Consider the following 27,724-nt stretch of genomic DNA (forward strand, 5'->3'; position numbering starts at 1 on the left):
TTATGATTTCTATATTAAATAATGACCTTGAAATTTATTTTAAAGTATATTTTCTTTCAATGGCTTTATTATATTTTTTACTGAGCTAGGAGGAGCAAAAATCATGAAAAAAATATATATTCAGCCAAATATATAGTTTCCTTAAAGAGGGGTCTTTATTTAGTTCAAGGGCCTTTTCGGTCATGTCAAACCTCTTACTCTTGTTAAGAAAATTACAAAAATTAAATTAAAGGTCATTGTGCCTTGACTTCATTCACACAACTTAGAGACTCTTTGCAGTAACTTGTTAAGTAAAAAGTAGAAAGAGAAAGGTTGTATTTTTTTCTGTTTCATGCTGAGCATTGTTTTAACTCCTTCACAAGACTGGGTATGCTATGGCATGGAGATTAGAATGATTACAATTGATTTTTTTTTTATTTAACTTTATTTCTTTAATTTCTTTGCCACACAGGAGCAGTCTATGTGTTTGTCTTTGCTCCTTGCAAGTAAGGTCCACGTCACACTAGGAGTTCCATCAACTATTGCTAATAGTCCATTAACCGTTGCCTCTTTTGTAGGTCCTTCACTGGCTAAATTCATAGATTTATAAACAGAAAGAAAAATTCAGTGGAGGGGCAGCTGCACTTTGGTTCTTGTGGCAGAATCACCAGTGTGACATTGACCTCAAAGTGACATTAAACTCAGGAGTTAATCCTAAAAATGCATTCACGTAGCTTAAAGTGACATTAAACCCTCACATTTTTTAACATAAATCAATACTGTAATTTGTGCCTTACTGTAATACATGGTAGTTTCCCTTCTCTTTGCTGCTCTTCCTTTTAAATCCTCATGTCTTCTCATGCTGGGGGAGAACTTCCCTTTGCAGCTGAGTGCCTCTTCCTGTAGTGCTGGCTCAGGTTGCAAACCTACACACAGACACCATGTATCCATTCCAGAGACAAGGCAGTCTGCTGCAAAACAGAAGTTCTGCCCAGCATGAGAACAGATACAGATTTAAAAGGAAGAGCAGCAAAGAGAAGGGAAACAACCATGGATTACAGTAAGGCACACATTATTGTTTTATGTTAAAAAATCTGACCGTTTAATGTCACTTTAACTATTATCAAAAATGTATCTTATTTGTGTTTTCACTCGGCTGTAGGTCCTCAAATCATCTCTGAATTACTGCTGACATTGTGCTTCCTTCTGGAGGGTGGCTACTTTTGTTTTCCATGGTCCCTATGTGTGTTGTTTAGTAGCCACCGCTCCAAGCTCACTCCCGTGATAGACAACAATCTCATTACAAATTAAGTTACCTAAACCTGAGATTTTAGTTTATCACAGGAGTGAGCTTGGAGCAGTGGCTACTTTACAACACACACAGGGACGACAAAAAAAACCAGATCTGGGTCTTGGGGGATTTGTCAAAGTTGGACACACTCAACACATTTCAATAATAATCCACAGTAATTTGATGTTTATTCGCCCCATATTTATTATATTCCCAGTTGTATGGTCTGCAGCACAATGAAAAGTGTAAAATAGTAAATTTGGTGCTTGGATTTCAGGATTGTAATCTGTGTATGTTTAGGCTTTTTTTGCCTACAATGTATAGAACTAGTTAAAAATGTTTCTGGCCCAAGCAGAAACAATACAGTAGCTTTCTCTTCAGTGCTGAGCTGCATTAACTGTCTAGTAAATAATTGTCTAGTAAAGTTCACATTTATGCAGGTCATGGTAAAGCTAGTAGTAGCTCGTTACATTCAACCTGGCTTGTTCTGTAATGCTTTGGTAGCTTCTCCAAGCCAAACACTTGGAGAAGCTGCAAAAAGTGTTCAACATTACATATCAAGTCCAGTTGAATGTGACTAACTGCACAATTACAATAATTATAATAATTAATATTTTATTCATATATTTAATTAATTCTTAATTATTATAAACTAAAGAGTGTATGTATAAATGTTTTCACAGAAGAGTCACACAGTGTCAACCAAGATTCACACATTTTTCAATTGAATCTTGGGTGAACTTTGTTTAAAATAAAAAGACTATACATAGACCACTTAGTGTTACTTCCATTATTATTAAAAAAAAGAACTCTTAAAGAGTCTTTAAGGCCAAGACTTGCCAGCTGCCATCCATCAGCTCAATGAAACTGCCTTAGTGGCTAGGAAGAACGTTCTCATTGGAGAAGTGGTGGCAGTTGGCAGTGCTTACCCATGAATTCAAGCAAACTCAGACCCCTGTAGGAAACTGAAAATAAATCAGAGGGTAGCACTAAAAACCTATTTGACTAATAGAGGTAATAGCAGGAATCTGGTGGCTTCTGCTCTTGGTTGGAACAAATATGCTATTCAGAGATTCTGTCTTATATCTAATTCCCAAGCAATGTGCTTGCTCCAGGTCAGAGAAAGTCACATAAAGCATTGGGGCACGAGACAGCCTTGGAAACAGTCTTTCAGGAAATAGTACCTTGTATGCAGTGGCTTTAAATCAGTGTGATGTAATATGGGAGCACATTGTTTGTAAGAGTGTTGGCTGTTGAGCTTGCATTTTGCTAACTGAGATCCAATTATGACAATAATAAGTAACAGTGTTAAATGGTTACATATATACGGCTATATAAAACAACTACAACAGCACCTTTGTTACCAAAATCATTCAAACTGTTTTTTGTTTATAAATAACCACCCATCGCCCTTTGTATATTTTTGATTTTTTAAACATCCTGCCAGGGCTGTAACTATGAGTGATGGGGACCCATAGCAAAACCATTGAGGGCCCCCCAACTCTCTAATTCTTCATTATTCTCAAGATAATTCCTCTAGTGATACAGAATACTAATTGCTTTCAGAGTAGTCATATGAAGGGTTTCCAAACTATATATACATTATGCGACAACTGCTATTTCTACCTAAATAGATACGTAGCCAAACAGCGTAGGGATCCCATAGCAGTTGCCTTGTATGCTGTGGCTATTGTTACACCCTTGCATCCTGCATTTTAATTGATGGAATTATTTATATTACTGATTGTTGACAGTTGACTAAATTAGAACAGTGCTTTGCACTGAAAATCAGATTGTATTGTTTTTTTATGTCTCTCCACCATCGTACATGCCTTACTAGTTGACTTTTCTAATTAAAATGTTTCTTAATTTTTTCTTTTTTTACTTTCAGAGCAACAACTGTGTGACCCAGGCGAGTTCGTGTGTCACGATAATGTCACATGTGTGTCACAGAGCTGGCTATGTGATGGAGAACAAGACTGCCCGGACAATTCAGACGAGTCACCTGAACATTGTAAGTGACCATGTTTTTCTACTGTGTAGATGAGCGCCTGGATATTGTGGATTTTTTTTTACTGAAATGGACAGAGACTGCAGTGACAGTGATGGCGTATCTTGGAATGTTGCACAAAATTGATTTCTTTGGTGTTTAATGTTTTGTGCTGTCTCCCTGCTGTCTGGTTCGGAACACTAATGGCTAATGTTATGAAGAGTGTAGCCCTCCTGTAGGAAGCGTTTATTAGGCTCTCTGTTAGGTATCAAGGCTTTGCCTTTAAAAAAGGATCTAAAAACTTTTGCTTGGCCGCAGATACAGTGACTTTGTTCTTTAAGCTAGGCAGTTTTGTGTTATTCCTTAACTCATATTTAAAATATGAATCTAGCTAAAACATGTGAAGAATAACAAATGCGGATACCATAACTAGCTGTATCACCCTTTCGGAATGGATTTTGATTTGCTTTTGAGTACTGTACTTGCAGTGCTACTGGTGCCCAGAAAGATCTGTACTTTTTTTGGACATTCTACTTTATGATTGAGAGAGACATTTGATTAAAAATACTACTCCTTGGAAATCCAATCATGTATAAATACATGAACATGGCAACAAGGTTGTGGGTATAAACCAGAGATGGGGAACCTTCCGGCCCTCCAGCTGTGGTGAAACTACAAATCCCATGAGGCATTGCAAGATTCTCACAGCTACAGGCATGACTCCCAGAGACAGATGCATCATGGGATTTGTAGTACCACAGCTGTAGGGCCGGAGGTTCCCCACCCCTGGTATAAACCAATTGCAAGGGCAGGACTGTTATGCATCGCTTCACCTCCCTGATGTTTTGCACCAATTTGGAATCCAGTTGTTCTTGAAGTATACTTGGAGGTTGTGAAGACCGGCTCTTTATGGGGTTGAGGACTACTGGGTCCACTAGGAACAATGTATTGGTTTCTGCAGCTATTTATAGAGAAGCATCTGGAAAGGGGTCAAATGTTTTGACTACCATAATTAGATGTTTAGCTTACAGGATTAGTGGGAGCTTCTGGCTCTTACTATGCAGTGTATATATCAGTGTCACAACCTTGTTTTTTCGGGATGATGATTGACCACTTAAATAATACATGTTGATAACTTGGGCTTCTGTCAATGCATGTTTATACACACACCAGTCAAAAGAGAGACCAGAAGACAATCAAGATCATGCCTGTAAATCATACTGCCCCTAGTGTCTACGGACAATATGATGATCAGTTCCTCTTGTGGTATTGATACTATTCAGCTCCTCAGATAATCTTTTGAGCCTAATGAAGGGATAGACTATCGTGCATGCTCTCCTTCCCCTGAGCCCTTTACATGGATTCCTACTGTAGAGTATTGTAAACATTCCACTCTTTTACATCAGGCTGCAAGACTGGTGCTTCACAAGCTTCCAGATGCGATTTAAATGTGATTAGGATCATCATCCTCAACCTATAAGACCCAGTTGTGCAATTCAGTGACTTTTTTTTGCTAAGGTCTGTTCCCTCCATTGATACGGTGAAGGAGTAAGTGTAACCACGAATGGGTAGAAAATGTGTTATTTGCAGGTATGATAAGGGACATAAAAGGGAAAAAAAAAGTCTGAAAAAAGAAAATTAATGCAGGCAAAAAAATGCATTGTTGGCAAAAGAAGAGAGTGGAAAGTGAAAAGGACATGCATGTGAGAGACAGAGTTGCGAAAACACAGCTTTTCTTAGCCTTGCTTAACAATACACATTTAAGTGGCAGTAGCGGCTGGAGAACACAGCAGTAACTGAATAGATTACTGAGCACAAATGACTAGAGAGAAGAAGATGTTATTAAATTTTAATGTCCCTAGTTTGTGTCTGAGGAAAATGAGAATGTTTCCCGTTGAATGTCACCATGTTAATCATCGCATATAAAAGAGAAGACTGACAAGAACAAAGCGCATTGAGGATTTATAAAGTGTTGTAGGGAGGCATTAAAGGCTCTTTTATTTGAAAAAGGCTCCAAAGTTAGTGAAAGAGTATCAGGTAGACCTAATAAAAGACTGGAGAATCTTTTCTGTTATTCTCATATTTTGTCCACTTAATAAAACGATGTAAGTCAGTTCTCAAGCACAAGAAGTCAATAAGGTACCATGTACATTGGCGCTACTTGTTAGCCTAATGCTAAGGATTAATGTGAAATTGTATGGCAAGGCAACAGGTTCACTTAAAGGTAATCCCCAGTCAAACAGCTAAATACAATTATAGAATGCACATATGGAAGCTAATTTAGCTGCCAAAGAATTGGTATATCTGTTCATGCAGTTCTGAGATTTACACATTCTTGACACACAGCACAGTCCCATCTGGCAGGGCAAGATACCTGATTTTTTTTCTCTGCTGCAGTAAGTAACATGTCCTGGTCTTGTCACATCCCCGACTATGACTGGACAGTTAAGAGAGAAACAGCAGACTTATAGGGGTTGATTTACTAACCTTATAAACACACCATGAACATGTATACACCTCTGTAGTGTGTTCCCTCCCAGCATGATCTATGGGTGGAATCTAAACACCTTTGTAGTGTGTACACACCCAGCAGGTGTGTTGTGCAAAGCCTTGCATGAATTGCAAGGTGATGTTGTGTCAATTAGCTCTATGTTGTGTTGCTTGCGTTGATGAATGCAGGAATGTAAATGCATGAGCTAACTATTTTTGTCTAAACTGTGAAGCAGCATTATATATCCATCATGTGCATGATTTTTCCATATATGGCAGTAGTGGAAATATGCTTTTAGAGACTTTTTGGTTGATAAATACGTTTTGCTGTGTAAAAATCACACGCACCTGGTGCGTGCGTGCGTGTGTTTAGGTTAGTAAATCACCCCCATAAGCTCATTGTTTTGCCACTCTACTCTCTGCTCCTATCATTATGTTCCTTGTTCACACATGAACACTGCAGTACAATTAATTGGCTTCTTGTGCTGCTTCTCCCCATCCAAGTCTGAGTTCTGCTGTATAGGGGTAGCAAGAGGCTCAGCTTCATATTGAAAATAAACATATACTAATGCATGGGCCGGTTTATGAGCCATTTAGGCATGATGGTGTGCTGTGTAAGATGACCCTGCTGAGCCTAACAGAGATCCCACAGAGCCCATCTGAGAGTGACCCTGCATAGACTCTCTATGGTGGGCTTTGCAAGGTCTCAGGTGGGTTGGTCAGGCTCCCTTTACCTGCTCCTCTTACCTGTCAAGACCACTCCACCCTAATGGAAAGTAATTTTGGTTTTCACATTGCCTAGCTGTTTCCTTCCCCTATAGAGGTTAAGGAAAAAATGGTGTCCTGTAAGATGCCAATGGGGTCATGGTTGTGCTGCAGTTTTGGGGAAATAGATACTGGCAATCTGAAGGACCCTGGGGCCACTCCACCAGCCCGAAAAGTAATTTTGGTTATCACCTTCCCTAGCCGCTTCCTTCTACTAGAGGCTTAGGAAACAGTGGTTATGATGACTCTACATCTTTGAACTTTTTTCATTATTTTAGTCTATCTAAGTAAACTTAGTGATGCCTCAACCTCATGTTTTGGTAGTAGTAGATTGGTCAAACTTTTTGGGATGGTAGAACACTTAGAGAGGTTTGAAGTCCTTTCCAATTACTGTTCTTTTCTTGTCATAAACAAATCCTAGGAGCTGTCTGCCTTCCTTTCCTCATCCTTCCTCTATTCACATAAACATATACACTTAGTCAAGCCAAGCATTCATGTTTAGCCATTGCTTTATAGGTTTTTTGAATGTTGAACCTTCTATTCAATCTATGCTCAGACTTTGGATCACATACATTCATCTCTTCTGTAGACACCAACATGAGTATAAGAACTGTTTTGGCCTATGGCATATGGACTCCTTTAGACGCCATTAGCCTGCTGAGCCCAACAGGGGTCTTTTGTCTGAGAGGGATCTTCCTGGCTGCTAACCGTTGTTTTCAAGAGATCCCTGCTCTTGATATTCATGTATGTTTTATTTGTCTGCTTAGATGTTTACAGTGATGTTTGATATTCTTTTCATTCACAACCTGCTACTCAGCAGTGGAGATGTGAGTTGAGGGGTTTAATGATACATTATAGTAGGTGTTAATACCTCCTGAAGTGTCGAGCTGAATTGAAAAGATGTATCCAGGAAAGTGCTTATTAATTAGATTGAATATGCGAATAGACCTGTGTGTGCGTGTTCATTTTATAAAATGCCGGATAACAAGATAAAATAACAAGATACATACAGTGTGTTTGTGTGTGTATGTATGTATATATATATAGATATATATATATATATATCTATATATATATACATACAGGGCTCAACATTTCAAGTCCTGAGCTACTAGCCAGGCCTTAAGAGTTACTAGCCACCAGTTGCCCCACCTAACCCTTACCTTGCCAGGCCCTAACTCCGCCCCTAAACACACCCTCTTAAATAATCTTATGATAATTCTTATCTTATGATAGTTGCCGCTTTTAAACGGCAGATTAGGGATTCCTGCTGCAGGAAAACGCAAGTTCCTGACACAGGAATCTCTAATCACACCTGAAATATACTGTAGGTGTGAATGGGGCCTAATATACACATACACCAAATGTGCCCATACACCTGCCAATTATCGTACGATAATCGGGGTGATCCCGCGATTGTACGATAATGGGCAGGTGTATGGGTAGCGTGAGACCACTTGTACTGTAAGGTCGTACGACTTTCGTCTTCCAAGCACGCTGGAAAACCCGGTTGGTGGTGTGGTCGGAAGATGAATGCCTCACGGGCCGGTGTGCGCAAGCACACACTGCCCGCAAGCCCACACTGGGGGAGGGCTTGCGATGATTGCAACTACGATCTGCCTGTCCAAGATGGGCAGATCGTATGAGATTTTACTGACCTTACAACCATTGCATAACGATTGTGTTGTGCGATGGTTGTAAGGTGTATGGGCAGCTTATAACACAATAATACACTTCTCAACGGTACAAAGCAGGATCGATCCCTGGTTATCTTGGGGTGATTAGTGAGGTCTGCAGCAGATAACCAGGGATCGATCAATCCTTTCTTCCGGCCGGAGCTCAGAACTGTCAGAGCTCCGGCAAAAGGAAGCCAGAGCTGACAGGGGCAGCTCTGCAGTCTGCATCCGACACAGATGCAAACCGTGGAGCTGCTCCCACAAGGCAGGTACGCGGTCTGCGACCGTGTGCCTGACATGACAGCTGGCAGCGGGTCACATAGTACCGGCTTGCGGGCCGGAGTTGGCCTGTGGAGACCCAAATTTCCACTCGCCCTCACTTTATTTTTACTTGCCAAATGTGAGCAGTGGAAATGTTGAGCCCTGATATATACACACACACACAAATATACAGGGCCAATAAAGAGTACCTGTCACCTCCAAATGCTATCACACAGGGGTTTGTTAGCCCATGTGTCATAGTAATAAAGTTAAGTGAAAAAAATAGTTAGGAAAAGTAAAAAATAATAAAGTTAAAGTAAAAAAAAACAACTGATTAAAAATGTAAATAAATAAAAAAATAAATAAAAAGACAATAAAGTAAAAATAATAAAATAAATTAAAATTAAACATGTTTACACAGTAAATAAAAATTGAAAAAAATTAAAACCAGCCCCGCTGCCCCCATCTGCATTAGAATAAACGCAGTGTTTTCAACCGCCATCATGTGCAACCGCAAGGGCAGGGTATTGCAGGGTATTGAGGCGGGAAACCGCACAATCTGCCTGGCATGACTGGTGCCATTAGAAAATAATGGTACTGCCAGCGCGATCGGCGGTGGTGTGCAATCCGTGACCGCTTGGCAGATGGCTGGGCGGTCATGGAATCGCACACCATCGCCGATTGCTATGACAGTGCCATTATTTTCTAATGGCACTCCATTCGTGCCAGGCAGATTGCGCAGTTTCCCGCCGCAATACAGCCTGTGCGGTCCCACACGATCGCAGTTGAAAACATGAATAGGTTAGATGTTTTATTGTTCTAAAACAGTCTTAAATTAAAGTTATTCATAATCATAAACAAATTGGCCTAAAATTATTAGTCTATTGTTTTTTTAAAAAAATGTCACCTGTCCCTTTAAGAAAAAGTATCGGTAATTGGTATCGGCAAGTACATGAGGGGAAGTACTTGTACTTGTACTTGGTCTTAAAAAAGGGGTATCGGGATACCGATGCCGATATTGGTATTGGTGCTGATACCGAGTATTTGGGCGAGTCCAAATGCTCTGATACTTACCCCCGATACTGGAACTTCTGGTCAGAGGGATATTTCTTCTGGCCGGCAGTGCTGCGAGGGAATATGGAGCCGGCTTCCTGATTGACTGGGAAGCCGGCTCCATGCTGTTTGTCCTCTCCCACCCAGTCAACTCATTGGCCATGATGATGGCACGTGGTCCTCGAAATTATCTCCAATTGGATGCTGCTGTGGAGCTGCCCCTTGCATGGATGCTAATACGGGACTTGGTTAACTATTCTGCTGCCAACGGGAGTAAAATGACAGCAGCCACGACGCCACCTGCTCCGCCTACTGCGATACCACAAAGAGTTAAGGGCTGGCACAAACGTCTAGGCCAATCTGATGCTGCAGGGAGGCTCCTATTGTGCCGTGATTGGTCAGAGGCAGGCTGTCAGTTGCAGGAGATGTGCAAGGTAATTGGCTGAGCTGTGAGGAAAGATGTCCATCGATGACAAGAAGCTGGTCTGCTCACCCAGCGGGCTCCACATGCTGCCCTTGCGAACAGATTGCACAGCAGCACCTTCTGCCTGGAGGAGCCACAGTGGGGTAATGACATGCCGCCCAGGTCTATGCTAACGGAAGTACCGGTATTGGTATTCGGTATTGGCGAGTACCAAAAGAGACATCGTACTCGATACCGAAAAATTGGTAACGGTGCATCCCTAATATATAAACTACCTCTATAATTTAACATGATTTCCTCTTGGTCCAGGAGCTATAAAAGAACCTTTTTTGCAAAAAATGAAAAATCTTTGTTTAGGTCCATTTTACTCATACCACAGCCATGCAGCCCAAGAGTTTTTGTTTTTTTTGCAACTGAAAACTACCGATATCACATGCAGCACCATCTGCTGGTGAGATCTGGCATTGTGATATGACCTTGTAGTGTATTTTCACTTTTGCAGTCAAATTTGAGTAAACCCCACTATATCCCTCCCCTTTTCGAAGTTCTGTTGGGCAGGGCCCTCATAAAGATGTTGTCTTGAATTGTATTGTAGGTGTACTGTCTTTCTTTATATTGTAAAGCTTTGCACGCACTGCTGGTGCTATAAAAATCCTGTATAATAATAATAATAATTGCTCTGTGTTTCTATTCACATACTGTACCTAAAAATAATTTAATGTGACACTAAACTCAGGAGTTATATCTAAAAAATGAATTCAAGTACCCTATTAACAAAAAATGTTAACAAAAATCTTATTTGTGTATCACTCGGCTGTAGGTCCTCAAATTATCTCTGAATTGGCGCTGACAAGCCTTCTGAGGGGGCTACTTTTGTTCGCCATGGTCCCTGTGTGTTGTAAAGTACTCACCACTCCAAGCTCACGGCCATGATGGACTACAATTTCATGTTTAGTTTGCTAGTTTGTATTGAGATTTTAGTCCATCACAGAAGTGAGCTTGGAGTGGTGACAACTTTACAACATGCACAAGGACCAAGGCCGGATTTCCATTTTGAGCGCCGGTAAGCATTAATTGAAATCTGAGCCTGCGCCTTTACGTGCTGCAGGACTCGCCAGCTTTATATGCCCCCAGCATCGCGTAAAGCTGCCCTGAATGCCTGTCTGCATCAGGCAGGCATTTTACAGGGCAGCTATACGCAACCAGGGTACTTCTCCTGTGTTTGCGGAAGCTTCCTGTAGGCGCCGCTTGTCTTGGAGCAGGAAAGTGCGTTTTGTGCAGGATGTACCCTCTTTACTATTGCTGGTGTTGTGTCAAAAATTAGGCAGGGTAGGTACCTGCACAACGCCCCTCTATGGTGGGCACCTGCAGGCATGTGCCTACTCAGCTTAATTGTAAAACCAGCACTGCAAAGACAATTTAACTAGAGGCCATAACCTAAAATTGGTGGAAAAAAAATTCCAGCACAAGGTGCGAAGGGGGTTCTTCACAGTAAGATCAGTTAGGGTCTGGAACTCACTGCCACAGGCGGTGATTTCAGCAAATAATGTGGAATTGTTCAAGAAACTTTTGGACGATTTCTTAAGGGACCGTAATATACAGGGGTACGGGTACTCCTAGAATGAGATCCTAATAGGTTGGACTTGATGGACTAATGTCTTTATTCAACCTCAAATACTATGTAACTATGTAATAGTGAACAAAAGTAGCCACCCTGCAGAAGGAAGGACAGTGTCAGCACCAATTCAGAGATGATTTGAGGATCTACAGCTAAGTGATACACAAATAGGATACATTTGTGTTAATAGTTAGTGCACTTGATTGCCTTTTTAAAGTTATCACTTTAACTTGTTTAGTGGGTATAGCTCATAACTAAGCTGACATGTATCTCTTCTAACTCCAACAACTCATCATTGGTAAAACTCATTTTTGTTATCCATCTTCCTATTCAGTCTGAATTCTTAGTATCACTTGCACTCTTTATCAAGCATTACTTTTCCGAAGGCAGCGCGGCAGTCATTGTCATTCAGTGTACTTTTTTATTCAGAGGGGAGAAAAAGTGGATAGCAGTGTGACCTGCATCTTATTAACACTCCCGAGCTGAGAAGCAAAACTTGGCGGATAAACTTAAAAATAATATGCTATTCCATTCTTATGTTTTAATAATATCCTAGCTATTCATTTGCATGAACCGCTCATGGCATCAAACTGCGATGCACCTAATTGTTCAAACATGTACTAAGCATTTACATACGGTATAATAAAAACATTACGCTGCGCATTTACAGTTTATTAGTCTTTGCATAATGCGCCTCGACTACATTATATCAAGTACTCATAATAGCAGCACATAATATTAGAAGTGATCATCAATAAAAGGTTCCAGTTTTGTGTTAGGTCCCATTTACTCCGTGGGTTTGAAGTGCTCGGACAAATGGATGTATTGCATTCATTTCAATTGGGTTTTAATACTCCGTAACTGATGAACAATAGGAGAAGAAATACATTTAAATTAATAGTGGTTGGTGCATTTCCATTGTGCTTTTTGTTTTGTTTAAACAATTGGACTTTCTTCTAAAAGAACTGCAACGAATATTAAAATCCTTTGATGTGATGAATAATAAAAACACTTGTGATACATGGTCTGTCTGTGGGACATTGGTTCATTATAAATGTGTTTTTCCTATTTAAAAGGACACTCTAGTCAGTCTTCAATGGCATGAATATTCAACCATGGGTTGCTCTGCTGACACCACCCAACTCGACAAACTTCGATTGAAAAACGAAGAAGGCAGGAGGAAAAAAGTCAGTTGTAGTCACCGTTCGGTAGACATGTAAGCTGCAGAAAAATTCCGCTTGGTTTGGATATTTTGTTATTTCAGAATTCGGGATTCGGAACCGAAATTCAATTCGGTTCGGGGTTTCGGATTCGGACAAAATCTGAATTTTCGTTAGTTTCGGGTGAGTTTACGAATATTCGTTGTGCATACCACAGAAAACAATATACAGATATTAATGTTACAGCTGAATCTCCTGGACCCGAATGGCATTCAGGATCAAAATTTCCGAATTGCATTCGGGAGCTCCGGAATGCCATTCAGGTCTGGGAGCCTCAGCTTTAGTAATTATATGTATATGGATCCCAGACCCAGATGGCAATCGGAATCCAAATTTCTGAATTGCATTCGGGAGCTCCCCAATGCCAATTGGGTCTGTGGGCCATATACATATTTTACTAAAGCTGAGGCTCCCAGACCTGAATGGTATCCCGGAGCTCCCGCATGCAGTTTGGAAACTCCCGAATGCAATTCGGAAATTCGGATCCTGAATGCCATTTGGGTCTAGGAGCCTCAGATTTAGTATTATATGTATATACTGTATATGGCTCCCATTTTGTCGTAATGAAAATTTGTGTTCAGGCCAATTCGGATGCATTAAACAGAAAAACACATCTGATTGGAATCAGATATTTCTCTCATTAACTTAATTAACAGTTAAATGCAGCCCCTCCTAACATCACAAAGAAGGAGAAACAAGTAGCATTTGTATGTCTTAGGAAGCCTTAAACCAAGTAAAAGCATCTTAAACTCCAGGAAACATTTTTTAATTTTCTTTTTTAGCTTATGCTATGTGAATAGGAACATGTAACAAACATAAAATAGGTGGTGTCCCAATTTTGCTGCTACAGTGTAAATACAGTAACAAAAAAGGTAATCATGTACAGTAATTAAAGTGACACTAAACTCAGGAGTCACATCTTAAAAATGCATTCAAGTATATTAACAATAGTAACTACGGTATTAACAATACTGGACCTTATTTGTGTATCACTCAGCTGTAGATCCTCAGATCTCTGAATTCATGCTGACACTGTCCTTTCTTCTTTCTACTTTTGTTCCCCATGGTCCCTGTGTGTGTTGTAAAGTAGCCGCCACTCCAAGCTCACTCCTGTGATGGACTAGAATTGCAAAACAAATGAGTAAACTAAAAATGAGATATTTGCCACAAGGCACTGTGGCTGCATCTGTGAAATATAAAAGAGATGCATGGAATAATTTGTATTACATGTTGTGTTTCGTTTTTGTGCTATACCTGCCATTTTTTACACCCCTGTACATCTCTAAGTAAATACTGTAAAGGAAAGGAGATTAGGAGTTTGTATACTACTGAGGGGGGGTCACACGACCATCCATCGTTTAGGTAGGATGCAGTGGTGGAACCATATTTATCTAAGGTCACTTATCAATAAATGTCTAGAGCAGAAGGGTAGGAAAGAGTGGAACCAGTATTAAAGGTCTGTCTACTCAAAGATTATATTTTGGTTTCTGATTCTGGAGACAGATGCTGCTGACAGTTTAATATGTCCATGGAGGCCTCTATTTGTGACATCTTTGTGTTGAGTTCCCAACACATACTGTGGCCATAATGAGGGGTTCCCACTCCGCCAGTTGGATATATATAGCTGCCCATCATTGTGTTAGGTGTAGGTGGCTTTATTGACCAGTAGAAATGTAAAGGAACTGGGGTGAACTGTCCCCTCCTCTCTCTGCAGGCGTCCATCACCAAGATGGCCGCCGGCAGCTATCAGAATACTGCCGTGCATGCGCAATGACTTCATCGCGCACGCGCGTAATGACGCCACGCGCATGCGCAGTGACGTCTCGCGGGGTGACACTCGGTTACCGCTTCGGGTGTCACCCAGCCTTGGGACACCCCTGCTGGGGTGGCAGTGTGCCAGTGCTTAATGCTCAAGAATAAATTCAAAGTACGGTAGCGCGCAACTTTAAAATAATTTTTTGGGGAGGCTTAGCTTTTTGCTTGATTACTGATGTCTCCAAAATGACGTATATGTACCATTTTATAAAGCTATTAAAGCACTGAGACATTTTTAATTACAGCTCTCTAATCTCCTATCATCCTTTTCTTAATGTGCCCTTTAAATCGCCACCTTTGTTTTTATGCAGTGAATTACTTGGATTTACAACATTTAATTCAGACTGTATTGACATTAATATCCCAATTAAAGGTTATTTAGTGGGATTTCTATCCCGAAATTGGGTTTATTTAATAAAAAGACAAATTGTGTTTTTTTTTTTTTGTGTGTTAAGCAGTAAGGAAATTCTGAATGGAACCGGTAAAGTGTGAAATTAAATTTCTGAAAATGATTAAATACCTGAAACACCTCTGCTGTTACCCCTCCTTGCCTAAAAATAAATAGAAAAACACAACTGACCATGAGTAATTCAATTCTGGAGAGTCATAACCTTGTAGGCAGACCTTTGCTATAAGCTATTTTATTTCATTTAAAAACGTATTCCACTTTTTGGTGGCTACTGGTTTGTCTCCCTAAAGAATACATGGAGCAGATACCTAAAGGTTAGCCTCTTCTGGGGTGGAACAGCAGCACACCCAAGGCCAGATTTTCCACAAGGCCAACCAAGGCCCCGCCTTGTGGCAGCAGGCAGTAGAGGGGCAGCAGGGGTGTGAAATTCCTATCTCCCAATGCCCAGGACATGCACAATGTTCACCCGAAAATATGATTCCTTTTGGGAACTAATTTAATTTTGTGGTTGGACTGTGGTGAACCAAGTTCTTAAGGGAACAGTTGAATGGTGGTCCTGCTAGTGCTGGTGAGGACCCTTTTATGTGACTACATGAAGGGCCTTCAGCCAAAGGGACAGATGCAGTTCTACATAAAAATTCCCAAGTGCAGCTGTTTTGTCCATGCAGCAGTAAGCAATTTGTTTTTTTAATGCCTTCCCAACGGCGTATACATTTTAATTGATCCATATTCCATTGATTTACCTGGAAAAAGTAATCTCCTGCTTACTTTAGTTGGATCATATACAGGACTGAGGCTTTCTTCCTGCCCCCTTCCCTCCAAGTGGCAGGACTAGGCCAAACACCAAGCACCAGTGCTCCTTATACCCCGTTCCGGGTTTTATCTTCACCCTCGGTAAGCGAACAAAGCAATGCTCAAGTGAGGAAAGGTGAGTATGTGCTGCTGAGGAGGGCAGAATTAAAGCACTGGTTTGCTTACATTTTCTTTGATGCTGTAGACTGTAGTCCCAACAGATGTGACACTCTTTTATACCCAGGAAAATGTTGAATCTTCTGTAATTTAAAAAGGAAAGTCCTCCAGATTCTTCATCAGCATATTTTCAATGTGATTCGCATTTGCTTGTTAGTATTCAGCCTATATCTGTGCAACAAGCCTTTATGTGTATGCCAGTATAGAATACTAAACACTAGCGGTATCAATCCATCAAATAGAGTGACATCCCCTGATATGTACATGGTAAAGGAGGCTGTTAAGCAGTTTTATAGATAAGTCCATACTGCCATAAAAAATAATTTATTGTACCAGAATCCATCAGCTGTCAAATTCTGTTTACATGTGTATTTGTGTTCTGTAATTGCAGCAGTGGCTGCAAATAATAGCCCTAGACTACTGTACAATCGTCTGACATTTGTGGAACCAAGTCAAACATGTCTTTTCAAAAATAAAGTGGTTGTTGACAGTTAATAATTTATTTCACAGGACTCGTATACATACTGTAGTGGCTGGATCTCTCCTCTTGTATGCCAACCAGTCAGCTATATAAAAAGACAATAGACAGCTGGAATTCAGGGGTTTGCTTCTTCTTTTTTGGCATAACACAGCATCTGCTTCATGTGGCTATCTTCAAACCAGTAGAGTAAACTGAAAGATGTAGATTTAGAAGAAATACTGTATAGGACTGATTAGTTGATATTTGATCTGGTAGATGGCAGAGTTTAACCACTTGAAGACCAGGTGCTTACACGCCCTTCCTGGCCAGGCCATTTTTCAGTATTTAGCTTTGCGTTACTTTGACTGACATTTCCGTCATGCAATGCTGTACTTAATACCGTATACAATTTTTTGGGGAGCTTTCTTTTGGTGGTATTTAATCACCACAGGGTTTTTTATTTTTTACTATATTAAGGAAAAATTACTGAACATTTTGGAGAAAAAACGTTTTTTTTTTTTTTTTTACATTATGTTAGGAAACCATTATTATTACCCAATTGTTTTGTAAAATATAAAAGTCGGGGTCACATCAGGTAAATAGACACCAAACATGTCAACATGCCTTAAAATTGTGCGCACCCACAATATCGCAAAAAAACTACTATACCCAAAATTGACCATAGGCAACACTTTAAAAGCTTTTACCGCTCATCAGTTTAGTGTTATCATTGATTCATGGCCCTAGAATTATTGCTCTCACTGCGACGTTTGTGGCGATTTGTAACATGTGCGGCGTAATGGGTGCAATCATCCTTTTTGCACATATGCGCACCCGACGCATGTTCGCACGCGTGTATGTACGGGTGGGGACTTTAAAATGTTTTTTTTTTTTTTACATTCTTTTTCATATGTGACTTTATTTATTTTTTTCAACTCCTTTTTTTTCCTATTTTGTTTTTTCACTTAAGGTTATCAGAGATCTGCTTCATCAGCTTTTCTCCAGCTTCTGGAGCTGGAGAGTGACACAAGAATGCAGAAGTAATTTTGTATACATCACTTCCGCATTCTGATAGCGGAGAGGGTACTGGAGGGAGATGGTGTACCGATGCTGAAGGGAGTGGAGGGAGGGACTGGAGGGAGATGGGTTCATGCTGAACCCGGGCTCGCACCGGGCACAGCGGAGCTCGGGAACAGCGGAAGGGGGCACACCAATTGGCACCTCATACAAGCGATCTCTTGTGTGTAAACAGACATCGCTGCCTGTTTTTAAATTTAGGCAGTTTCCCACGTGAGTGGGCGGGGCCAACAGGACGTCTTTTGACGTCCTGTTACATCGAGGAAGCTCCTGGATGGCCATTGAATTACAGCGGCCGGCCAGGAGGCAGTTAAAGAGGTACTAAACCCAAACACTAAAATCTCAAATAAGGGCTTTAAAGTGGACCTGAACCTGCTACGATATAGGGAACATTTGGAAATATACCCCTTGTCGTGATCTCCTCCTAAAAAAAAAGCAATTCACTCCATGGATTGAGAGCCTCATAGCTGCAGTGTGAGATCTAAAGAATTGCTGTCTTAGACTGCTAGTCTCACCAGAATTTAAGTGAGATTTGGTGAAGTCACTACACTGCTGCTCACTGTTCTCCTTGCTGGAGGCTCAAACCTGAGGAAGCTAAGTCCTGCCTATACATAGTTGGCCACTTCTATATAGAGACACAGTGCAGAACAAGGCCAGTAACAAGTGAGGGCTTGTTTCCATCATTACCAGACCATACATTTGAGTTGAGCATACGTGGGAAGAAACTAACAGTATGCATTTGATCCATAAGTAAAAATTTAAGACCCTTGGAGTATGGCTATTTCTGGATTTGGTTGCTATAGGCGGTGGCACGCTTGTTTGCCTGCACCTTGGATGCAATCTTAGTGCAAGCCGATTCTGAAAGTTGAGCAGTGTTTGCTGTGTATATTTGAATTTATGTTTATGTTCCCTCCATTTTCTGTGACAGCCTCACTTTTATCCTTATCTCAGTTGACACAAAAAGTGGAGGGAAATCCCACCATAAATTACGAGACAGGAAGTTAGCTACACTTCGGGAAATATTTCCCTTCCAGGTCCAGGTCAACCATTATACATATTCTATCGTACACAGTATAAGAATGTGATCCAGTGCCAGCTCTGAAAGCCTTATTTACAAATATGAAAATCAGCTCTTCAGCCCAGAGCCAAACAATCTGAAATGCAGAAAAAAGAAAATAACTTTAATCTAGCTGAATAAACTTTTCTTGCAGCTATAAACAGAGGGGCGTGCTTCGTTCACACTCCAGCAGATGGGACCGGGCTTCCCTGTGTTTAGAACATACGGAAACTCCACAGAATCTACACTGGAAATTTACCACATTAAGAGCGCACAATTACCGCGACCGGGTCCATATATAGAGAGATCGCTGCTTTCTATTTTCCTGCTTCACGTTGAAGATGTAATATCTGCTTTCACATTTATTAAAAATGCTACAAAATAATGAAAACTACAAATTAATTTTTTTCTTTTTTTTAATCAACCTCTTTTTCAATATAAAATGTGTCAGCGAGGGGATGTCCTTTTAAGGCGGTATGTTAGGAAAGACTGAAAGAGAACACGTATCCTGACGAGTCACAATTGACCTATAACACCAACTTACAAATTCACTGTGCTCATTGACTTCGGCTCTGTTGATTTAGAGAGCTTGTCGACCATGTCTTTGTAATTAGTCCCTGGGATGATTTATACCGTTGAACACATTGCAGTTTTATAATGTGTACTCTCTTTTTGTAGTATGTTTCATCAACTTGTCCACAAGAAGCCTGTTATTTGTCATAAAACTAACACACATGAAGGGTTTTGTAGGGCTAGACAGTCATTCTCTTTGGCCAGGGAGACAATCAGATTTCTATAGGCCACAGATACAGGGAATCCTAGGAAAAACATTTAGTTACAAGTAGCTACAGTTATTTTACAGAACTATTTCCCCCTCTAGGCCAGTAAGTAAATGGTTTTTCTGAAACCCAAGATGAAAAGGTTGCATTATGTGAACCAGTTACTGATAGTATTATTACAGGTATTTATATAGCGCCAACAATTTACACAATGCATTGCATAGCATTTATTCACATCAGTCCCTGCCCACATGGAGCTTACAATCTAAGGTCCCTATCTCACATGCATACACATACTAGAGCTAGTTTAGAAAGGGGCCAATTAACCTACCAGCTTGTCTTTGGAGTGTTGGAAAGAAACAGGAGTATCCAGAGGGAACCAGCACAATCACGGGGAGAACATGAAAACTCCATGCAGATAGTGCCCTGGCTGGGATTTCAAACCAGGACCTCAGTGCTGGAAGTGCTAAACTCTAAAGCCTAGTTCCTGGTAAAAAAAACAAAAAACCCTACCCTTGCATTGGGGCTACCCCCACACTGCAAGGGTTAATTGCTTGATTTTCTTAAGGATATTGTTTAAAAGACTTACCTGATCCCTGCTCTCGCAGGCTCCAAGACCGGCACCCGCAGCCTCTTCTCCCCTCCTCTCCGATGGTTGGAGGTATAATGGAGGCCCCATAGTCCTACATCATATATGATTAAGCAAGGGGGCAGTTCACAAGCTGGAAAATCAGGTAAGAAAAGTGGTTTACAGATGTAGTCCTCTAGACTAAAATAACCAATTAACACTTGCAGTGTGGGGGTAGACCCACAGCAAGAGTAATTTAAGCTATAGTGCTGCTAAACTCCATGCAGATAGTTTATTGGACTCTTAGCAGACAGTAAACACTGCTAATTGATTCAGCATATGGAAGCATTGGATATATTTGCCAGTTGTCTACCTTTGTTTTGCAACTTATTGTTTAAAGTGACACTAAACTCAGGAATTAAGCCTTAAAAATGCATTCAAGTCACTTAACTATTAATAAAAATGTATCTTATTTGTGTGTCACTCGGCTGTTGATTCTCCAATCATCTCGAAATTGGTGCTGACACTGTCCTTCCTTCTGGAAGGGGGGTACTTTTGTTCCCCATGGTCCCTGTGTGTGTTGCAAAGTAGTTACTGCTCCAAGCTCACTCATGTGATGGACTACAGTCTAATGTTTAGTTTACTCATTTGTATTGAGATTGTAGTCCATCATGGGAGTGAGCTTGAAATGGTGACTACTTTACAACACACACAGGGACCATGGGGAACAAAAGTACCCCCCTTCCAGAAGGAAGGACAGTGTCAGCACCAATTCAGAGATGATTTGGGGACCTACAGCCGAGTGATACACAAATAAGATACATTTCTGTTAATAGTTAAGGTAGTTGAATACATTTTGAATATTTACCTCCCGGGTTAAAAAGAAGGCTTAATCATAGAATCCTCTATGATTTAGCCTTTTTCGAAACATGTCAGAGCCTGTGGATCGTGTCATGCTTTTACATTGTATATCCCAGGGAATACTTTTTTTGACATCGAGGTCCTGGCTGTTGAGTATGGTTTTACATACATTGGATTACTGGTGACGTGACGGCTGTGGCATGCCTCTGTGGGCCGCCACCCGGTCTTTTGGATAGGACTGATGAGTTTGGGCATATGAATGTGAGTGGTGTTCTTTTTACAAATACCTGCAAGTGTTATACCTACACATTAGCATGAACACATTAACATGGAAAATATACAGTATGTCAGGGCTCAAAATTTTCACTTGGCTGCTCGTATTTTGCGAGTGGAAATGCAGGCGAGTGGAAATTCCTGTCAGGCTTGCGGTATCAGACCACGTACCTGTCTCGGGGGAGCAGCTGCTCCTGCTGGTCTGTCTCCTTCCATTCGGCCGGAGCTGTTCCGGGTCGAAAACGAAGTGATTAGTAAGGTCTGCAGACCTTACTAATCACACTAGATCACCAGGGATCTGCCTGCTCGCCTCCTCCCTGCAGAAAGACAAGCAGGTGAGGGTGCTTCCTTGTTTCATTTTACATTGTGGGGGCAGGGAACAAGGGGAGGGGATTATGTTATGTGTGGGGGGCAGGGAACAGGGGGGGTTATTTTATATGTGGGGGCAGGGAGATTTATGGTAATATTGTTAAAGTTGTTAATATTTATTCTTGTAACTTTATTCTGCATAAAACATGTAACAGTCTCATTGATAAGATTATTTAAGAGGGTAGTTTAGGGACGGAGTAAAGGCCGCAGGAGGGTAGGGGCTAGGTGGGCAACTGGTGGCGAGTGACTCTTAAGGTCTGGCTAGTAGCTCAGGACTTGACATTTTGACCCCTGCAGTATGTGATCCTAGGTCCACTTTAAGTTGCTTTACGGCAGTGGGGAAAAAGCTTATATATGATGTAAGAGTGCAAGTAACAGGCTATCTCCAAGGAGCAGGAGCCAAGTCACAAATGTGACCCCTGTTTCTACTGCATGTTGAATCTGAACTCCAGGCAAACCACTAAATACACAGTTAAAATACATATATGGAAGCTATTTTACTTGTTAAAAGACTTGTAATTTTATCTATCTAATTCTGCTGCACCCCACATCCCTGTCTGGCATGTTATGAGCCCTAATTTTAATCTGTTGTAGTTCAGTAACACTTACAGATCTCCTGCCAACCCCCATGACCGGCCATTTAAAAGAGAAACATTAGACATCCCTGTGTCACTCTGCTCTCTTCTCCTATCGGCATGCTCCGTGCACTGCAGGCTCCTTGGGCTGCTTCTCATTCTCCCAGTCAGAGTTCTAACAAAAAAATACCGGCACCTTCAAATGCAGGGTGCCCAGCAGTTCAATACAGCAGACAAGAGAGAGGCAGCTCCCACAGGTCAAATTGAGCACCAATCTAGGAGACAAGGAACAGAAGATAGCGCCTCCATAGTGTAAAAGAGTGATTTAATGGTAAAACACACAGCTCTAAAGCTGTACTTACAAAAATTCAGTTAAATAAAAACCAGTAGAGTAAGATGAGAAGTCGGAACCTCTGGCAGGGAGAGTCTGGAGAGATGAAAATCACTATCGTCCTCTGTCCCTATGTTAACAACAGGAACCTGTGCCTTCGTTATATACCAATACTCTTCACTTTTTTTTTTAATTTTGAGAGTTTGGGCAGCATTATCTCACATGGGTGCACATATTATATATATATATTCCTTCTACAGTAGTCCAAAGGAAAGAAAAGGAAATACTTAGTGAACTTTACCTGACAATCTTCCAATGCTAACTTTTCAGGAAATCTTTATGTTTCAGCACATGGTGTCATTTCCAATACCATTTATGTGCCATTGAATTGAAGTTCTCTGCAGAGCTTCTATGTATAGCATTGTGCCTAGAGAACAATAGCTAAGGACACTCTACACAATGCCGAAGAGGATCTATAGAAAAAAATTGACTCCAACCTCTCCAGCACCCGAGCAGTGTAATCCTGTTCAGTGCTATTCCCTTGTATTAACACACTAGAGGTAAGTCTATGACTGAGGGGGAAAAAAACATTCTTATTAGTGTTAGAAAATTAACTCTTGTCTCTTGATCCTGTATAATTTGAAAGTTCAGTTCCTGTTGCCTTTTACATCATATACTATTTCCCAACACACACATATTAAAGTTAAAAATAATGGCTTGTATAATGCAGTCTGTCACTGGCATTAACACAGCAGTCTTAGATGACATGTGCTACAGTTACAATATTTCATTCTATAACTGTATTTGTTTGCAAGTTTAGTAACAGTTAAAGGGAAGCTATACTATAGTCTATTGTCAGCTAGCAAGGTTGGGCCAAGAGGTAGATAGAAGAAGCAGACACCTTAGGTGCCTTAGTGGGAGGGTGCTTAGTGGGAGTGCAGTAAGGGCAGAATCTGCAGAATCTGCAACCTATTCAGCTTTGGTAGTTTACAGCTTATGAATGGGAGGGGGGCTGGGGAGCTTCTTATTACAGCTGGTCATACACTGCTCAAATTTCCACTGCTGCTAAAATTCAAGCAGTGCGTGGTGGCCATGTTGGCACTCCTCCAATTGACAAAAGCTGATTTTTCAATCAACATTTTTTTTAAGAGCGCTGCTCCCAAAAACTCTCAGCTGAAGAGATGCTATAAGCAGTTATTTATGAATCATTGTAAATGATACATTCATGAATGTTTCTCCCTTAATGGTATATTTTTTGGACATATTTTGGATATATTTAACAAGGAGACTAATAAAATGATGCATGCATTTTGGCACATCTGTAATTTCTCTGGGTAATGGGTACCAGATACATCTTTACAATCCCAACTTTGTAGCAATTTATCTTTCTGATTATTAAATAGTTTTGGTATATCTAAACTTTACACATATCTTTGGAATGACAGCAAACACACCTTTAGAAATGTTTAGTGATGACAATCTACAAACAGATACTTCTAGATAATTGCTGGCTTTGTATTCTTTGCATGCATTATTTTTATTTTCCTCCCCATTCTTCTGACAGTGGCCATTTTTACTAAGGGCAGATTAATCCATCTTCCTTTACTTCCTGAAACTCTGGCACATGTGACTAGGACATGTGACCATACTCATCATCTCAGAGGAGTAAAATGCCTTTCCCTGAGATCTTGTGAGATTATAGATGAGATTTCCCAGGCATGCTCTGTGGTTGTAATCTTCCCAGGATGCAACACTTGAGCACAATTACACCATGTGTGCCCAAGAGGACCAGGAAGTTTAAAAAACAGTAAGTGTAAGTAAAATAAAAATATGTTTGTTTAACTAATGTAAGATGATTTCATATCAGCATGCAGAGCTGTACACTGATGTGATTTTTAGTCAAAGAGGGTAAAGGTCCATTTTAAGGCTGAGTCAGGCAGAGAGAGGGTTAAGAGTTTGGAAGTAGGAGGAGATAATTCTTACTAGATTGATTGATGGAGGTCTTGTGGGAGAGTCCTTGTATGGCGGTGTATGGGTTGGAACAGGGCAGTGGCACACCAAAGCTGGCTATCATCCAAAGTTCTTCCAACCATCCTACTCAAAAAATATGATATAAGTTATTTTCCAGTTAGATTATGATGGCAGCTGTTTTTTGTTTTTATTTTTATGGTGGGTGCCGGGTCTTTGAAGTCATTCATTTTTGTGTCCAAAAAGTGGAAGGGGAACTGTCTATAGTGTAACCAAAGTTTGGTGACTGGGGGCCTAACACAATGCAGAATCTGGACCGTAGGTGCAGTGCTCTGGCTAATTGTTATCTCTGGTGCTTCCAAAGTCTATTGACCCAATTTACCGATATTTATCATTATTTGTTGTTGATTTTGTTAATTACTGTTAATTATTGTTTCTGTTTCGAGCTTTGTAATACACGTCTGCTATGGCTGTTAAGCCCAATTCCGATGTGGACTTTTTATTATGGTATATAGCGAAGAGTAAGATGGGGAATGGCCTAATGATCATTATTAGCAAGATCCCTCTAGAAAAACCTTGTCATGTATTAGCTATTTGAATAGAACAATCTTTTGGCTATTGTTAATAAAAAATACAAAACATGCAGAACATTTTCAGCCTCCCGTCTTAGCACTCTCCTTCTCTGATACCTATAGCAGAAAGCTAGCTCAGACAATTTGCAGCTTGCAGTTTCCGAGTGTTCCAATATTTCCATTTAATAGCTCTGGTAAATGTGTGATCATGATGTTAGGCTATCCCGTAACGGGTTGTGTGATATTTCTCCTGATAAGCACGCCAGGACTGTAAAGCCGCATATTCTGAAAGGAGGCTGGAAAAGGTCACCGTTATTTATGGTTTATTTGCTCAGCAATCAAAGTCGAGTTAGTTCCTGGACTGATATTTGAACAAATGAGGGTGACACAATCTATCAATGGATTCATTTATTGTGACATTAATAGCACTCAGGGAAGTCTATTCTCACTGTTGCTGGCTTTTCACTGCTCTACAGTATATGACCCAATTCATTTTTCTGTGATGTGACAGAAGACATGGTCACATGATTTGCCCTCATTTACTAAGAAAGTGTGTTTTGAATGCTTGTTGCAGGTCAAAAAAAAAGGCCACCGACCACTCTGTGTACAGACATTAGAGATGTTCCTTCTGTTAAATGAGTATATCCAAGCCATATTCGCAAGCAGTATGATGTTAGAGGTAGAAGTGAAGCTATAGGGGGCAAGCTGAATAGTACACAGACCCTCATACCTGAAGGAGCTTATTGCGTGACCTCTATCTGGAGACCCCGGCACATGCTTCTGTCTTTCCTTGTACTTTGGGAGTGGAGGAAGCTTGACTCTTCACCATGATTTTTTTCCGCAAAGGAACAGGATTTCATACTGGTATCAAAACAGGGTCTGAAGAGCTTGTTTATGCGGCGCCCTTTGTGAAAAGAATGAGGTACAATGTAAATGGGTTTTTACTAAAGCTGATCTGGTACTGGAAATAAACTAAAATCAACTGAAAACAAATGTTATCTGTAAATAATATCCTACCCCTGCTTAATACAAAAGCACACAAAATCATGTTAGAGGAAGAAGTGACGCTATAGGGGACAAGCTGAATAGCAATGAGACCCTCATACTAGATACCTCTTTTTGTGTGACCTCTGTCTGGTGGGAGCATACTTGTGTCATTATTATTATTAATATTATTATACAGGATTTATATAGCACCAACAATTTGTGCAGCACTTTACACAATAGGGGAGACAGTACAGTTACAATACAATTTACAATACAGTACAATTTCAGTACAATAGGGTTAGGAGGCTACTGCTCGTGAGAGCTTACAATCTAGTAATTAGTGCACCAGGCCTCCTGCTGCTGACCAGATACCAAACTGCTCTGACACTCAACTGACTTTGCCTCCCTTTCCAACTTGACTCTTCACCATACATTTTTTGGTAAAGGAACACGCTTGTATACTAGTACCAGACCAGGGCATGTTTATGCAACACCCTTTGTGAAAAGGATGAGATGCACAGTGCAAATGGGTTTTTAACTTAAGCTGATCTTGTACAGTAATTAAACTAAAATCAACTGAAAACAAACAATATCTGTAAATAATATCCTACCTCAGCTTAATACAAAAGCATACTAAGGCTGCCAGGACTACTGTTTGGTGCACACATTCATATGAATCAGTTGAAATATGGAACTCTGGAAGTTTTGACCAAAAAAAAGCAATCAGAGGGCAAAGGACACACTATTGCTTGTGGTCTTCCTGCAGCTGATTTTTCCCATTGCTGACTTATCATGCCTTGTTCCATGCTGTGTCCTTCTGTGGAGGCAGCCATCTTGGTAGAGGCAGGGATTCGTTTTTCCTCATGTTTGAGCCTTCAGCAAAGAGGAGTGAGAGCAGCACAATAGTGATATCAACAAATCTTGACAGGCCTACAGTGATAAGCACAGGAGTTGCACCTTAAAATGCATTCAAGTACCTTAACTATTAATAGAAATGTATCTTATTTGTGTATCACTCGGCTGTAGATCCTTCAATCATCTCTGAATTGGTGCTGACACTGTCCTTCCTTCTGGAGGGTGGCTACTTTTGTTCCCTATGGTCCCTGTGTGTTGTTAAGTAGGTACCACTCCAAGCTGACTCATGTGATGAACTACAATCTCAGATTTAGTTTACTAATTTGTATTGAGATAGTAGGTTGTGTAGAAGGTTTTTATTATTATTATTATTATAATACATTTTTTAAATTACTTTTAGCTTTATATCTTCTTAAGGCAAAACTGACGGTCTTAATTAGAAACTGTTTACATAAAGTTTTTTTTTTCTATTGCTTTAGCCTTAATAGTCATTTAATGTGCTTCATTTTTCCAATTTACATAGAAGGACATAGAATAAATTAAACATCTGCATAATATGCTGCATTTATCTGAGGATATATAGGTTGAAATATCCATACTGCTGTATTTATATTCACTTGAGTGGAACATTTTTCTTTTTAACCCCTGGGATCTTATTCTCTTCTGATGCAGTTACTTCTCTCTTTAGGGAAATCAAAATGGCCAGCCAGTCTTGTGCCTCTTGGGGTACAGTAGGCTACAGGATGTCACTGGGGCTCCAGAGCCTAAATATATCCCAGCACCAGTGGGAATTGGCTTTAATAGCTGCTCAGGTATACTTTGATGCCTGAAATGCCAGCTCAAAATAATGTAACCCAGAAATTCAAACAATTGTTCTTCTAAACAGAATGCAATTTTACATGCTTTACATGCTTAAGAATTGTATTGCTGCTTATGTCTTCTAAGTTAAAGAATACCTATACCCTATCAATTAAATCTTGAATTAACTTTAAACTGTGTGCCTAGGCATTACCAAAATATACCCCAAACCTC

At 40.4% G+C, this 27,724-nt stretch overlaps 1 protein-coding gene across 1 annotated transcript in view; it reads left to right on the plus strand.

The window, feature by feature from the left end:
* The window catches only part of LRP1B (LDL receptor related protein 1B), a 1,026,358-nt gene that overhangs the window by 32,040 nt on the left and 966,594 nt on the right, over positions 1-27,724 (plus strand). The window contains exon 2 of the mRNA XM_018554232.1: positions 3,162-3,284. Within this exon, the coding sequence (XP_018409734.1) occupies positions 3,162-3,284 (123 nt within the window). The remainder of the gene's footprint in view (positions 1-3,161; positions 3,285-27,724) is intronic.

The sequence above is a fragment of the Nanorana parkeri genome, unplaced genomic scaffold, assembly GCF_000935625.1.
Source record: "Nanorana parkeri isolate BGI_ZX_2015 unplaced genomic scaffold, ASM93562v1 scaffold148, whole genome shotgun sequence".
In the NCBI taxonomy this organism is placed as follows: Eukaryota; Metazoa; Chordata; class Amphibia; order Anura; family Dicroglossidae; genus Nanorana; species Nanorana parkeri.